General features: G+C 48.0%; 4 protein-coding genes across 4 annotated transcripts; all 4 read right to left on the bottom strand.

The window, feature by feature from the left end:
* Positions 1–6: 6 nt before the first annotated feature.
* BDV37DRAFT_276794 (HECT-type E3 ubiquitin transferase) lies at positions 7–2,014 on the bottom strand (the record flags this gene model as incomplete). The annotated part of the gene is made up of 5 exons (XM_032085631.1): positions 7–71; positions 103–310; positions 381–651; positions 1,090–1,226; positions 1,265–2,014. 5 exons carry the CDS (start codon positions 2,012–2,014, stop codon positions 7–9), a joined length of 1,431 nt encoding a protein of 476 aa, XP_031934935.1.
* Positions 2,015–2,347: 333 nt separating this feature from the next.
* BDV37DRAFT_265315 (questin oxidase family protein) lies at positions 2,348–4,174 on the bottom strand. Its single transcript, XM_032083769.1, has 4 exons — positions 3,748–4,174; positions 3,547–3,692; positions 3,342–3,469; positions 2,348–3,290 (listed from the first exon to the last, which is right to left on the bottom strand). Exons 1-4 carry the CDS (start codon positions 3,949–3,951, stop codon positions 2,539–2,541), a joined length of 1,230 nt encoding a protein of 409 aa, XP_031934934.1. The 5' UTR covers positions 3,952–4,174; the 3' UTR covers positions 2,348–2,538.
* Positions 4,175–4,249: 75 nt separating this feature from the next.
* Positions 4,250–7,830, bottom strand: BDV37DRAFT_265306 (GABA permease GabA). Its single transcript, XM_032083768.1, has 20 exons — positions 7,283–7,830; positions 6,988–7,147; positions 6,888–6,921; positions 6,698–6,767; positions 6,530–6,602; positions 6,436–6,473; positions 6,258–6,322; positions 6,137–6,208; positions 5,968–6,082; positions 5,827–5,905; positions 5,739–5,773; positions 5,655–5,683; positions 5,568–5,600; positions 5,490–5,514; positions 5,232–5,433; positions 5,099–5,176; positions 4,910–5,038; positions 4,706–4,853; positions 4,574–4,652; positions 4,250–4,510 (listed from the first exon to the last, which is right to left on the bottom strand). The coding sequence occupies exons 2-20, from the start codon at positions 7,086–7,088 to the stop codon at positions 4,332–4,334; spliced, it is 1,584 nt and encodes a 527-aa protein (XP_031934933.1). The 5' UTR covers positions 7,089–7,147; positions 7,283–7,830; the 3' UTR covers positions 4,250–4,331.
* Positions 7,831–7,867: 37 nt separating this feature from the next.
* Positions 7,868–12,823, bottom strand: pex6 (AAA family ATPase peroxin 6). The gene is made up of 3 exons (XM_032083767.1): positions 12,466–12,823; positions 8,660–12,404; positions 7,868–8,597 (listed from the first exon to the last, which is right to left on the bottom strand). Exons 1-3 carry the CDS (start codon positions 12,650–12,652, stop codon positions 8,096–8,098), a joined length of 4,434 nt encoding a protein of 1,477 aa, XP_031934932.1. The 5' UTR covers positions 12,653–12,823; the 3' UTR covers positions 7,868–8,095.
* Between the last annotated feature and the right edge of the window lie 1,881 nt (positions 12,824–14,704).

The following is a 14,704-nucleotide window of genomic DNA, read 5'->3' as shown; positions in this document are numbered from 1 at the left end:
TCTCCTCTACTCAAACATTCTTTGTCCGGTCATATCGATGCATGACGCCAACCTTCCATTCTCGAAACTCCCTTGCCGACTTTGGTAACATCCTGTTCCTACTCTTCAAAGTTTCTGAGATAGCAGACAAGACGCTGGATGAAAGTCGAAGTTCCTCCAGGGACAAAGATGACGCCTTGCCACTAGCCGGATGAAGCATCCCATCCACGTCGACGACATCCTGGAATAGGATTTTCATGGCCCGTTGCGCAGTTATACTGTGGTCTGAGCTAGAGTTCGAATATCGCATATCCGGATTGAAGACCCAGATCTATACGTCAAGGAGTCACAAACAGGTATCAAAAACGAAAACAAGACCGAAAGACAATGAATCGACATACCAGTAACCCACTCCCTTGTCCACAGTGGAGAACAAATCGTCGAGCGCTTTCTCTCTCAATCAACTCCAACAATTGAGCTGCTACAACTGCCTCCAAAGGATGGCTTTCCCATTCTGGGTCTTCGCACTCGCCTTCCGACTGCTTGCTTACAGATAAGCTTGTTTTGAATAGTCGCCATCCTTTAGCAACTGTGTCTTCAACTCCCACCTGGCTATTGCAATTCTCACAAAGCAACTCCATCTGTGTTTCTGTTGTTGAAGAGGCTGTTGTACTCTTTGTTTCAACCTAATATAATATATTTATCAGCAATCCGATGCTATGCAAGCTGCGAATTTAGGAAAACGTCGTGGCTTGGTTATGAAGCGCATATGAAGATCAGCACTTATTATATTTGTAAGGTACTACTGTTGACTATCTGTTTCTTGATCATTAAAGGATGATTCAGGGTAAAGTCTTCCAACCTATCCCAGAGTTCTTTGCCATATGTACCTCGTTATAATCGCGTCGATCCCATGACTTTGGGTAAGCAGACCGAATCAACGGAGAAATGCAGCGAGGTGAAACCTTGATCCCGAGCCAAACACGCTGAAGACCAAACGGCAACCACGGCGCAGTGCGAAATCCATCACGAAGAAGATAACTGCACCTGGCCGTGATGCCATTCAGACTCCATAACAGATGTCTGACCAAGATAGAAACCAAGACACACTAATTATAGGGCAATTGTATCGAAGACCAAAGCATGGTTATGAAATGGCCTCCTTCTTTTTTGCCCAAGCCAAGCATTAGGGTAGGGTTAAAATAAACAATACCTAGGCATAGAGCGCAAAAGGTACAACAACAATCCTAGTTAAGAATCAACCGGAAGAGATGTCCGTGCTTACCTGTTTCAAGCCTCTACAGTCGGAGTCAGTGAGCAGAAAGGTCGCGCTATCCACAAGAACAGTCCCTGAAGTTGCGACAACCTGATTCGCGGCACCGTATCCCTTAACTGTAGCATTCTGGTCTTCAGCTGTAGCGCTGTTCTCATGATCATGATTATGATCATGGTCCTCATGAGGATCCGGCTTGTGGCAATGCCAAAAATCCATCATCTCAGCCCAATTCCCACTGGGCAAATCCTTCCATACCCACCCCTGCGTATCCTTCTCTGCAGCATCAGAGCTACGCGGCATATGCGAATCGAGGAGAATACTCCTACAATGGCGACAGCGAAGCCTAGTACAGGAAGTCATGTCGGTCGCGGTCCACGGCACAAAGCTGTCCATATGTTCTTCCCTTGAGAGCAACGATGCATCTTCATCATCGATCTGCATTCGAAACGAGTATTCCTGCTGATCATGTCCATTTCCTCGAGGATCTGTAGCTCGCTGTCCAGCTACGCTCAAGGCCAACCGAGATGCTTCATTGACACGGGCTGGTAATTTGATCGTATCTGTGACATCGTCGTGCGGCGATGCGAGAGATACTGTAATAGCACGACGAGAATCGGATAAACAGATCTCTGGTCGGACATTTTGCAATCGTATCGCCTCCGGCAGCGATACGTAGAGAGTAATGTGGCGGATGTTAGGGAGAAGTTCGGCGTGTAGATAGAGCGCCACAGGCTCGTTTTGTTGCTGCGCTGCGGACATTATAGGGAAAATATATGTGAATTTATGGTATGATTGGACTGTTAGCTGCCTTTATTAGTATGGTTTTTGTTTTAATCAAGTCATGGACGTGAATTGTAGAAGCGACTGTGGTAAAAAATGTTGAGAGGTTATGGTCAAATTGCCCAAATATTACTCCATTAAACAAGCTCTAAGCCGCGTATCACGTGGTATTGTACATGACATTTATGCCTCAGGCATGAATATATGATTCATTTCGTGACCTATCACCATAGAATGTAGTGAGTTAAATGAAGCTTATGACTAACATTTCATATCAAGTAGAACATACATTCGAATCTGATTCTCAGTTTGGGATCAAGGGTGGTTCTATCTCCAACCCAATGCTTTTCGAGCTGTTATTTGTCACAAATTGATCAGAATAGTAATAAAAACAGGATATTTCCGATGGCCAAAAACCATGCATATCGTACATTATATAGCCAGTCAACATGCCAATAAAGCCAATCTGAGTGAATACGACTAGAATATAAATTGCCACCCCATCAAACAAATCCGCCCCAACCATTGAACTCCTCACCGAACTTGACAGCAGCTTTCAAATAGTACTGCTCCGGATCTCCCCATGTCGCAGCAGCTTCCTTACACGCGCGAATTGCCTTGACATAGTGTGCATCTGTCGAATACTCGCCCTTAATAGCCTTCTGCGCCGTCCACTTCCAGTCTCTTCCTTTCAATTCGTAGTTCATAATCTGGTCGAGCTTAATTTCCGGCCTTAATTGCGCAATGTATACAACTAGAGTGAGAAGCCACCACTGCCTGACGAGTGCATATTGGAAGCGTGTTGGGATCAGTGGTAGAAGAATACGGACGGCATGGCTGGTTGTCAGCGTGTGGACGAGGAAGAAGTCATAGTTGTCCGATGTCTCAAATTGAGTGGCGGTTAGAAGAGCCACGGCGACCTCCTGGCTTTCGCGAAATTGTTTCACGGGATCTTCGATTTTCCACGCATTCCAGTGATTGAGGAGTGCGGCTTCATGGTGACGTAGAATCGTCTCTATGTTGTTGTTGCCTGGGGTCCCGAAGAGGCCGTTGAACTGCTTGTCGACTCGTACCTTGTTTAGAATCTCGAGTAGGGAGGTAGAAGAGTAGAGAGACTCTGCCTGTGAATAAGAAGGGTCGTCTATATACTTATGCATTTTCCCGTAGCACGTAGCTGCAAGGGCTAGGGCTTCCATGGCGATTTCACGGCTGGACATCTCAAATGCATAGGCAAGGTGGATTAAGGGGTGACCAACTAAGCCAGGTCAGCTTTATCGAACTATCACTAGTATTAGGATCACCATACGGTCATCAACAAGGGAATTGAATAGCGGCTCCTTTCCGGAAAATAAATAATCTGCGAGGACTTGCTTCCAATCGTATCCGTGACGGACAAGTTCGTCCTCAAAAAAGTCCACAAACGCTCTTTGATATCTAGATTGACGTTAGGTACGTCTTTCTATTAAAGGCTAGACTATGCGTAAGCCCAGGGATGCAGTAAGGATACATACTCTCGATGGCTCAAGTAGTCTCTCCAGTCATAGGTACTGATTTCACCTGGAGAATCAACCCAAGGGTCCAAAAGCTTAGACTCGGCCTCGTAGATACGATTTAGATCATCCGCGTCTGCTCCTTGAAGGAAAGAAGAGCTCAGAATCTACATAAAGTCAATTCTGCTTTTGGTATGAAAGATACAATAGAGTATGGCTTACATGAGGCGCATGGTTATGGAACTTTCGTTCGTTGTACAGTACGGAATAGTTGGCATGATTCAACTTCAGCAAATGTTTGAGAGCCCGAGCCGGCTTCTCCTGTGCTGTATCGATCTCATGAATCTTGACTGTCGGGATATCGATAAAGGTTCGATCGCGCCATGGCAAGAAGCTCTTCAAGGAAGGCAGAGAAATAGATAACATAGTTATATCGAGTAGTATACTCCTGTGTGGAGCTTCTCACGTTGGGTTCAACTGTTAACAATGTTTGACACCCTGCGGCCTTGTTAGAATGTTCAAGCGGTATTACAATATAATATACTAAAATGAATCGCACTGAGTGCTGTCGTTCTGGCGATCCCAGCAAAATGTGGGGAAAGAAAGTTGTTGGGGCGAATTGGATGAATGAGGCCTTGGTGGCCTGAGGGCCTTAGATGATGTATGTGACGTCACCCGTTCTTGTAAACCAATTTTTTAATTGAAGTACATTTCTTCTTCAAGTTCTATGTTCTATGTTCTGTTGTGTAGGGTCATAATAGGCTAAGTACTAGTAGTTATATCCAGGCTTCTTAGTCGTTGTAATCTCATTTCCCATCGCTTTTCCCATGGGTTTCAGCGGTTTCAGCGTGCGTGGGCACTTCTTCAACTACGCCTGCAAGGATATCCACATCAGACCGTGGCCCAGTGAAGTTCTTGCGGCCATCAATGACCCATTGGAATGTCGAGATGACAAGAATAATACCAAAAGCAGCGACACAGTAGTCTAGTACCGCGTATTTTGTCAGCAGTCTTGACAATAAACTCACTTAGAAACGATGACACTTACTCATACTGCTACCAGTCGCAGGCAACACTGGCGGGAAGAGGAATAGCACTGTCGTGAGGCTGATGTAGGTAAGAGCAATCTACAAGTAGTGTTAGCTAACAGCCCTGTCGTGATGATTCTGAGCGGGCGTACTATGTTGGCGATCCAGCCTAAAGTATTCGGGAGAACAAATGTGCGTTCAGGCAGCATAGTGCGACCACGTAGGCAGTTCACTGCAATCGGAATACCGTATGAGATGTCAAGCATCACTACTGACGATGAGATAATAGCGTTGAACGCACTGCCCGGGTTAGTAAACATATAGTGTTATTATGCATTAATGATGAGAAAACATACCTCGAAGACCCGAGAAAAATAAGCCCGAAGACAGTGATAACAGCAAACGACAGATACACGGCGTTTAGTGGAACATTGAGCTTTGGATGAACCCTGGAAAAGAAGGGGGAAGCAGGAAGACCGCCATCTCTGCCCATCGTTATCAGTTTTGCTTTAGAAGAGGTATTACTCTGAGGCCATCATATTTACCTTGCAAAAGCATAGATCATACGGCTACTAGTAGTCATGATACTCGTGGCTGCGAAAAGGATGCAAACAAGAGGGAACCTTGGGGTTATCAGTTAGTAATATATTGGCGCTGACAGTCGGAAGAGGGACGTACATTAGAAGACAGATTGACCCGGCATTATTTCCAGTTGCATCCTTAAAGATCTGCAGAAGACATCCCGCAGCAGAATCGATGACATTGTAGATATCACCGGCAACAAAGAGGAGCACAATCAAAAAGATCGAACCTGTCACGGCACCAATACAGACGCACCCTATCATAATCTTAGGGCCCACGACAGATGGATTGGGGATTTCTGCAACGGAGTCAATTAGTAAAGCGGCTTTCCGCAGTTGTGCATATGTTGCATACCTTCGATCATATGGGCAACTCCATCCTATACAATGATCAGTGGCTTGCTATAGAGCTGAGCGAATGGCGATAACTTACAAATCCTGTGAGACCAAGTCCACCTTGAAGAAGCTACATATGAGTTAGATATGCAATTCGTCAACGAATTCAATGCGCACAACGTACTCCAAGTAGCCAAGCGACACCATCCGGCCCTATGACCAATTAGCCTCGGTCCAAGACCTAAACAGAGAGAGAGAATCCACATACATCCTGTTTCGTTGATAAATTTTCCGAACACAAGTCTGATTTGGTCAGTACTCTTAACACGAAACCGGAATATGAATGTGAGCCTCACTCGCCCGAGTTGTAGTTAGGTGACGAGCATGCAAGAAGCGTTATCGAGACGATGGCAAATCCGGTTAAGGACCAAATGACTTGAGTGAAGTCAGTACTTTTATCCGCTGTAAAAAGAAAGGGTAATGCTGTTCTAACTCACAGGCACCCTTAGTGAAGTACGGAAGACCATTGTTCATGAGAGTGTTGATGATGAACGAAGCAATATTATAGCCAGTATAAATCAAAAATTGGTGCCAGCGTTGTGCTTCAAAGGTCTAATAGGAATAATCAGCCGGCGAGGTCATCATAGTGAAGCATGTGGCTCTTACCGGATGTAATAATGAGATTATACCCAGAATCAACTCGCTGCCCAGCAGGCCACCAGTGGCGGTCAATGCAAGCTAGACTAATTAGCCCGGATTGTTTCCAACATATGTCATATCAACCTACCCAGCCAGAAACATTGGCCCAGCCGGTAATCCATGAAAGTATGGGCATCCATCGCTCCCAAGAAACTTATGTCGTTTAGCACATTGTATGGGGCGAATATAGTAACAATGAACACTCACTAACTGTTGGGGCAGGAAGTTAGTCATGACTCTAGTCGAATTGTCACTAGGATCTAGCATAAACTTACCTGCAACCCAATGGTATTGTCCACCAGCCCTGGATCCACAGTCAGTTGAGACAAGAGACGAGATGTATGACCGAGTTGTACTCACGTGGGATAAGCGGACAAGAACTCGGCAAGCGAAGTTGCTATACAAAGGTTACATACACCTGCCGTAACCAAGCCTATAGAGAACTAGTTAGAAGGGGGCTGTATATAGTATTCTAAGGAAAAAGGATATGGAAGAAAAGCAAGAAAAACTAAACTAGGGCTGTCTTACCCCAGACAACGCTTACACAGCCTCCAGATGGGAGGCTAAGAGATAAACTTGCCGACAGAGCGGTCCAAGACTGCAAAAAGTTAACCGCTTTCCAAGGTCTCGTGGCTCGGTATGCTTTTTGCCAGCGTGCCCCTGCAGCATCGATCATGGGCATCCAATGGCGGAGGGGTCTTTGCGTTCAGTCACATACATTCAGAATAGCAAAGGCCAATCCTAACATAGACCTGAATTAGGAACGTGAGAGAGTCAGTCTCGGTCAACATAAGATGCTTAGAGACACTGGAACGTACAAGAGTGAGAAATTTCGCTTCAACTCGGCCTTATGGCCCATGGCTGCCAACTGGGCTTCATCGTCCCCCGGAATGCCTTTCATGGCGGACGTATCGGCCATTGCAAGGATAGTTGATCCCGAACCAATGTTAAAACCAAGAAGACAAATGGATCAAAGACCTAGACAGAAAGAAAAAACCAGAATGAGAGAAAAAACTATCAAAGGATATCGACTTAAGGGGACTAGGTATGGGAAGGGTACTGATCACACGAAGGGGAAGAGAAGAAGGTGGAAAAAAGGATAAAACAACACACCACAGACACAACCCTCCACCATGAGACGCACTCATCCCTTTTCCCTGTTTCCTCCACCGGGTTCTGTCCGTCTCGGGCAGCATTTCCCCCAAACTCGGCCATCAAACGTTCTAGGAAACCGGGCCCACCGCGGATTGCGGGGGATAGTGGTGGCGACAGGACCGTGGTTACCTACCGTGTAATGGGGTCAATCTCAACCTTGATAGCGACATACTCCGGAGTAGCTCCGATAAGGCGTGTAGAAATCCATGGGTGGAGCAGATCGTCAGAGGTATACTCCATCATACAGCGCCATTATTCGTCATCATCGCCGAGAACCAGGCACCGAACACCAGTGAGAACAAGTTAATCGGTGGATCAACAGTGATTAAGGTATTAGGATATGGAGCCAGCTTCCATCGGTCCAGAGGAACTGCAGACTTCGGTTGGCTATTCTCGGAGCTTGTTCTTAATTGTAATATCGAAATATAATAGAAAGATAGATAACCATCAGCAGGAAAAGAGATATGGATGTTAGTTATCGAAAGGGTTGAGTCATGAAATTCAACCGTTGATAAGGCTGTGTGTGGAGTTCATTAATATGTACAGCTGACAACTGAATACAAAATTCCCCGACCATGCCTCAGGCCACGGTTTATCACGAGATATGCAAAGAATCTTCCCGAGCCTCATAGCCATTCATCATCTTCATGACGCTCAAATGTAACATTATATACACATTCCCGAGACCTTGGTCCATACCTATACACAACTAATACCACCACCCCAATCATATTTCCAATAATGTCAGTGTGCCCAAGCATCCACTTCTGTTTACTTCGAACTATCACCGTCGGCATGGACAAGATGGTCGGTCCGAACGATGTAGTCTTCATCTCCATTGGTAGCGCCATTTTCCTCAGTAACATCATTGTGATGGGAAATGCTCTTCTCCGCCCTTGAGCCTGAAATGGGGCCTTCAAGAGAAGAATCAGAATCGTTGCTAGGAGCAGCGACGGTCTTATTCTTCAATTTCGCTCCGACCCCAGCGGGGCTCTTGCCTTTCCCTTTACTGCTAGTCGAGTGACTACTCACGCTCCGCATAGGTTGCTGTCCTTGCTTCCCCTTACCTTTGCCGCTGCTTGTAGGCAGGTGGTCACCATTCGTAACAGGCCCACCTATACTACCATTCAGTTGGTCTCCCAGCTCGAGTGCTTCAAGGGCATCCGCGATAGTTCGAGGTGGCTGCGCCCCAGAGTTGCCGCCTGAATCTTGCTTCTTATCAACAGACTCGAATGTCTGTCGGATACGTTCGAAATGCTCCAGCTCTTTGGCACTGCATGTCGTTAGTCTTCTTTTGTTTCAAGGAACCCATAGCAACATATCAATGAAACATACCTAACACTGGGGACGAGTTCGTTCTGTGCCTGAATGAAATCCTCCTCGGCAACCGTAACAGTGACATCTTCCGGTGTGGCAAGGTGGTCAAAGAAGTAAGCAGTGCTGACAGGTTCTCCTGGCAGCTGCTTGATCTTTTCATCCACTGCTGTTGCCTTCCGGGTGATGGCCTTTAGCATAGCATCAGAACACAGGGCATACAAGTCAGCACCCGTGTACGTAAGAGGCAGCTGCTCCGCAACTCTGCTCAGTGATACCTCAGGTGCAAGAGCAAACTTTCTTGTAAGCGCTTCTAGAATCGTAGCTTGTTTCTCGTGTGTGTCAGACACTCCAAGGTAGAGCATCTTGTCGAAACGACCGGGACGTAGGAGTGCCGTGTCCAACAAATCCGGACGATTTGTAGCGCCAATCACGAAGACACCGCCGCTGTTTTCCTCACCGCCGTTCATACCATCTAGCTCGGCAAGCAGCTGACTGACGATACGGTCCATTACACCACCGCTATCTCCTTGGTTTCCACGCTTCGGTGCGACCGAATCCAGTTCATCAAAGAATACAACACACGGGCGAGCATCCCGAGCGCGTTGAAACACGCGCCTAACATTCGCTTCGGATTCACCAATATACATATTAAGCAACTCAGGCCCCTTGACGGAGAAGAAGTTCAAAGAGAACTCTGTGGCAATCGCCTTGGCGAGTAAAGTCTTTCCAGTACCCGGCGGTCCGTAGAATAGGATACCGCTGCGTTTCTTCATGCCTTTGGCGAACAGTTCAGGTCGCTCTAGGGGCAGTTGGATGGTTTCAATGAGAGCATCCTTGACGTTTGTCAAACCACCCACATCATCCCAGCCAACGTTCGGGATCTTTGGCGCCCCAATAGAGTCAGCAAAATTCTTCCTCGCGGCATCAACAGCTGCGTCAAAGTCGGCCTTGGTAACACCTCGGGCTGCATCACCCCCGGAAACAAGAACGTCCCTGGTGCTAACTTTTGACTCTGAGTTTTCGCTTGCGGCTTCGGCTAATTTCTCCAGACGTGCAGCCCTCACGGAAGAAGCACGTTCAACAACGTCAACCAAATCTCCCGCGACTAAAGCAGCAGTCTTAAGTGCTACCGAGCCTAGATCTACATCAGGGGCGATCTTGATGCCCCTTTCGGAAACAGCATTATGAAGGATGCCTTCACGCTCCTTTTCCTCGGGTGCCATCATCTCGAATTCATGAGTAAACATGCTGCGAATGCCCTCCGGGATCTGTTCGACATCGGTTGTCGTGGCCACTATGACCCTTGCATCAGCCACGATCTCATTCATTGCGGAAATGATCCTGTCCGCCGTTAAGACCTCAATATGCTTAATCAGAAGGGCTGTGCAGCTGGCTCCACAATGGAATGCGCGGTCAGCTCTAGCCTTCAGGTATGCTTCCGTTTTCACGTCACCACCGTTCGCTCCGCCTTCGGTTAATATATCGTAGGAGTCGATCGAGAAGGTATGTAGACCAATATCTGCGCATGCTCGTGTTGCAAGCGTAGCCTTTCCGATGTGTCTTTGTTGGGATCTCAGTAGTATGACGACGGGTTTCATGCCGAGCTGGACGGCGCGAGGACTCGTAGCTACCGACATCAGGTCTCGGATGCGCTCTTGGAGAGGCGGTACATACGACTGCGGCGATTCGGTTACCAGACCATGAGGGGTTTGGACATCGCCAGCAGTCTTCGGGACGGCCTTCACCCCAAGCCAGTATTCCCAGCCATTGTTCAGAGTACCCGGGACTCTGCTCACATCGCTCCCAGCCTGTACCATTCTGGTAGTCGCCGAATCAATGATAGCAACACCCCCCCACTGGTCTTCTCTCGCTTCGTCTGGCTCATCCGACAAGCTAGGAAGCACTTGTCCAACGCGAAACCAGGCGACGCCAACCTTTCTTGATCCGGCACGATCGGAATCTACCACCTGGCCTAACCGGGTTGTAAGATCATCATCCGGAGCTGCACCGTCGCTCGCCGTAGGGCCTGCGAACACAGCTCTACCGAGAGCTTCATCAACGCTGATTCCCACGAGATCTCCACTTTTGAGCAGGCGCCGTTTGGACTCGAAATATTGTTTGAGCCCGGCAAACAACGCCGGTTGAAGAGCACGATCCATGGAGAGTGGCGTAGATACTTTGAGCAAAGTGACTTCCTTTGCCAAAGGTGGGTTTCTGGCGGAACTTGCCTTCATCTGGTTCAGAAGACCAGGTTTCGAACTTCCAGTGCCTCCAATGAAAGCCATCGGTGATATGCGAAGATATTTCGGGTTCTCCAAGTTGTTCAAGAGTAGAGGAGGAACAAAGACTGAGGGTGTCAACCGCAGCGGAGGGCGTTGGGAGATGCTTGAGCGTCTCTCCCCAGACTGACTGATTGAATACCGGGGTTTGGCGGATGGCAGGCCGGGCACACCATAGATTTTGACCGCGCGCCAATCACCAGCATCTTCATTCTGTTCATTGAAGCTCCCCAATTTGATGGAGGCGAATATATTGGATTGCGGCTCTTCTGTGGCCTCGATTCTCACCCAATCCCCAGAAAAGCAGCCTATCTTCGCAAGTGTATTGATATCTACAAATATGAACGACTCAGAGTCATCTTCTTCCCGCGGCCTGGGATGTAAGAGTTCATTGGGTATGCCCCGCAGTAGCCCCTCTGCCTTAAAGACCTTACCACCGCCAACTCGTCCGGGGCGCATGGTTGACGAAGTAAAGTTTGAGGCCACGGATCCTGGAGTATGAATGCCGTCGGCCCGTCGGCCTCCTGCACGTGGAGTTGCAGCAGTCATCGCGGACATGACGCCAGATTGAGGCAGTTCAGGGGCAGAAAGGGAAATCATGTCATCCAAAGAATCATCCGAGGTGTCACTCATGTTCCCTCCAGAGCCTTCCGTCTCCGACTCATCGGCCGTAGAGGTACTGTCCACCTCCGTGTTGCTCTCTGTGGCCTTCTCTTCAGCAGCCGAGTAAAATTGTTCATTGGAAGTATCATCGGCCTCGTCTTCGGCTACCTGCTTGAGTAAGCCTGAGCCCGACCTCAGACTTCGCTGAGTCCGATGGCCATGCGGCCGCGCTTGAACCAGGACAATTTTTGTTGTCGGCATTAGCAGACCTTGGGAAACGGGTTCGCAGAACGAGATTTGTGCCGGGGGTGGTGGCGCATATGTTATGGGGTGTGGTGGTAGGGGAAGCGGTAGCACATCGCCAGTATGGACTACCTGCTGCGCTCCCAGGGCCTCGCGTACCGCAGCAGTAAGCCTTTCTTCAGCCTCGGCCGCAGCCTTCTTGGAATACCTTTTGGTGTCCAATCCCTTCCCCGCTTTCGCCCAAAGTCCATTGGGTCCATGTAAGCTGTTAGTGAACCCACCAGCAAACTTATTCTGAATATCATCATGATTACGAAGTAGGTTTCTCTCTACTGTAACATAGATGGTATCTAGGCGCAAAGGAGTAACATCCAGAACCCTTATCTCGACAGATCGCTGGGATTGGAGTGAGTGCCGGGTGGGATCGAGCTTGCTCAGGGCTTGCATGAATGGCTGCAATGAATCTGCAGAGTCGGGGAAAGCAATGGTCGAATGAGGAAGCGGGGATCCGAGAGGACGGCTTTTAGACTGTGGCCGAACGGGGATGATGGTCCAAGCCAGGTCCTCGACAGAGCTATAACCCGGAACGTATGGTGAGATAGCGACATGGCGGACTTCGCTACTTTCCTGTCCTTCGTCTACAACCCAGCACAGAGGGAGAAGTCAGAGAAGTTACCTAGATAGCTCAATCTCGCTTACCGGTGGAAGACAATTGAAAGAAGCCATTTGCCAAATCGTCGGACAGGACACCGACATTTCCACGCAGCTGGTGGTCCAAGGTAAATCGCGCGGAGATAGGAGCTCTGTTGCGCAGACGCCTCCGACCTGCATTTCGCCTCCGTCGTGTCGTCTGCTCAGGATTCAAGTCACGGCGCTCGAGATCCATGTTGGGGGGTGTAGTGTGTCCACTCGATTACCGTCGGCCTGCAGGTAGATGTCGTGTTTCAAGCAAGAGAAAATTGACTGGGAGAAAACAAGTAAGCCAGATCAACCAGTCATATCCATCAGTAGACTGTCCTCGGCAAGAATTGCATTAACGTCCTAGGGAGTGGTATAATTCACCGATCAACTGCACGCAAGTGATCTTGGAGAAAGTCCGGGGGAACCGGTTGCCGGGCTCTCGGCACCGCCCGCACTTTCTGCCCATTTCCGAAGCCGAGGTCCAATAGGTCCCATCTGCTTCACGAGATTTGATTACTAGTCCCTATTAGGTAGTACTATCCATACACCTCCAAGTACTTGCACCAGGCACAGAGTAGGTAAGATGGCCCATATCTCAATGACTCTGGGAATACCTCGTAGGTAAAAAGGCACTACAATCGGTCTATTGGGTGCCATAGCTCATACTGTACGTACATCTACCTTTATTATCTAAGGCTCAAAAGATATCATATTGTTCGCAACGTCCCAGAACAAAGAAATTAGACCCGATTTGATTATATACAAACAAAACACGTGGTCATTTAGCGATACCTAGGCCATCAAACTTCAACCGAAAATAAACTATCCAAGATAAACTAAAACTACCATTGCCGAACTACATGCAGTTGTGAATTGGCACCAGAAAGCATGCGGGGCGTCTACACATGAGCTCTCCCTTCCAGGTGGCATTTCAGTGACATGATGTCCTAGGGTAAGGGTGTACAAGCTTATCAATGAACAGCTATTAGATAGCCAGAATGAGAATTTCGTCATCTTGACAGTAACTCTAGACTATGGTCAATGTATACATCGTCCGACCTACCGCATCTGAACAGAGGATGCATTGAAACACAGGAAATCCCAGAATGGTATTCTAAGATCTAGAGAGTATGGCTATGAGCCAGTGCTGAACCATGGCGCATGATTGAGTCAAGAATCCGGCTGGAGCATTGGGCTGATACGACGACTCACGAGCGCGTATATCAATCGCACATCCTTTAAAATATTGAACCACCGTGTGGGCAGTCGACGACATCTCGGAGCCTGTTTGATGAGTGTATCTTTCATGTGTGGTTAAATAGGTCTACTCTTTCCGTGATAAGCTCCATTGTCATTATTTTAAATGCTCATTGCCCGTGTATACGTCATGAATGTAAAGTTAGATGTGAAGAGGAAGAGATGCAAGGCAGCGTTATAGGAGTCAGACCTTGGATGGAAGTGAGCGACATGGCTACTGTGTCCTAAGACACATCAGCTCGAACACGCTGCTCATATAGAAAACGAATATGCCATGCAAGGAGCGAAAGGCTTATGAATGAGACTGCACCTTGTGTTCAGCCGAGACTGTACGCAGTACTCCCGGGGCGAGGCCTACCCTCTGAAACCTTTGTTGCAGAGCTTTTTATCACCACACAGATGGATTCCAAATGGGACCCGTGAAACGCAACTTTTTGTACGCGAAGCTTAGAGTTCCTGAAGTGAAGTGTCAAGGAATGATTACAGATCGACAAATTCAGAGCCATGCCTCCGAAGCACTCGTATGTTGTCATAGGGAGCGAATATCATGATGATCACCCTGCGAGTAGTAGTTCGCTTGGGGATTTTGCAGTGCCTTTCAGGCTGTCAAATTGCGAAATCTAGCCAGGGCTTGATTTACGTAGATGAACGGCAGCTGCGTCATCCCTATGCTCCACAATGACTTGAAAATTGTTGTGGACGTGCTTGTTCAGCTAGATTCTAGAGAACTAAGCATTCATGAATCTTGCTGTCTGGGAATCTTGCTACCTAAGGTGGGATTCGCCGAGACCAGTCGTGATCACCGACTTACGCAAGACACGAGGGTATCAAGGCATCCATATTTCTGCCCTCACCCACGAACATCCACTATCTATGGTACAGGCCGTAAATGGTCAGGATAATATACCTCAGGCAGCAATGAAAGACTGTACTCCGTAGAATTGAGGGATGAAATACGGAGTATAGTCTAACTGGTAGCGGAATAGGCCCATAGATGTTG

The sequence above is a fragment of the Aspergillus pseudonomiae genome (assembly GCF_009193645.1).
Source record: "Aspergillus pseudonomiae strain CBS 119388 unplaced genomic scaffold BDV37scaffold_149, whole genome shotgun sequence".
In the NCBI taxonomy this organism is placed as follows: Eukaryota; Fungi; Ascomycota; class Eurotiomycetes; order Eurotiales; family Aspergillaceae; genus Aspergillus; species Aspergillus pseudonomiae.
Note: the sequence above shows the minus strand (reverse complement) of the source record. Positions and strands in the feature narration are given on the sequence as shown.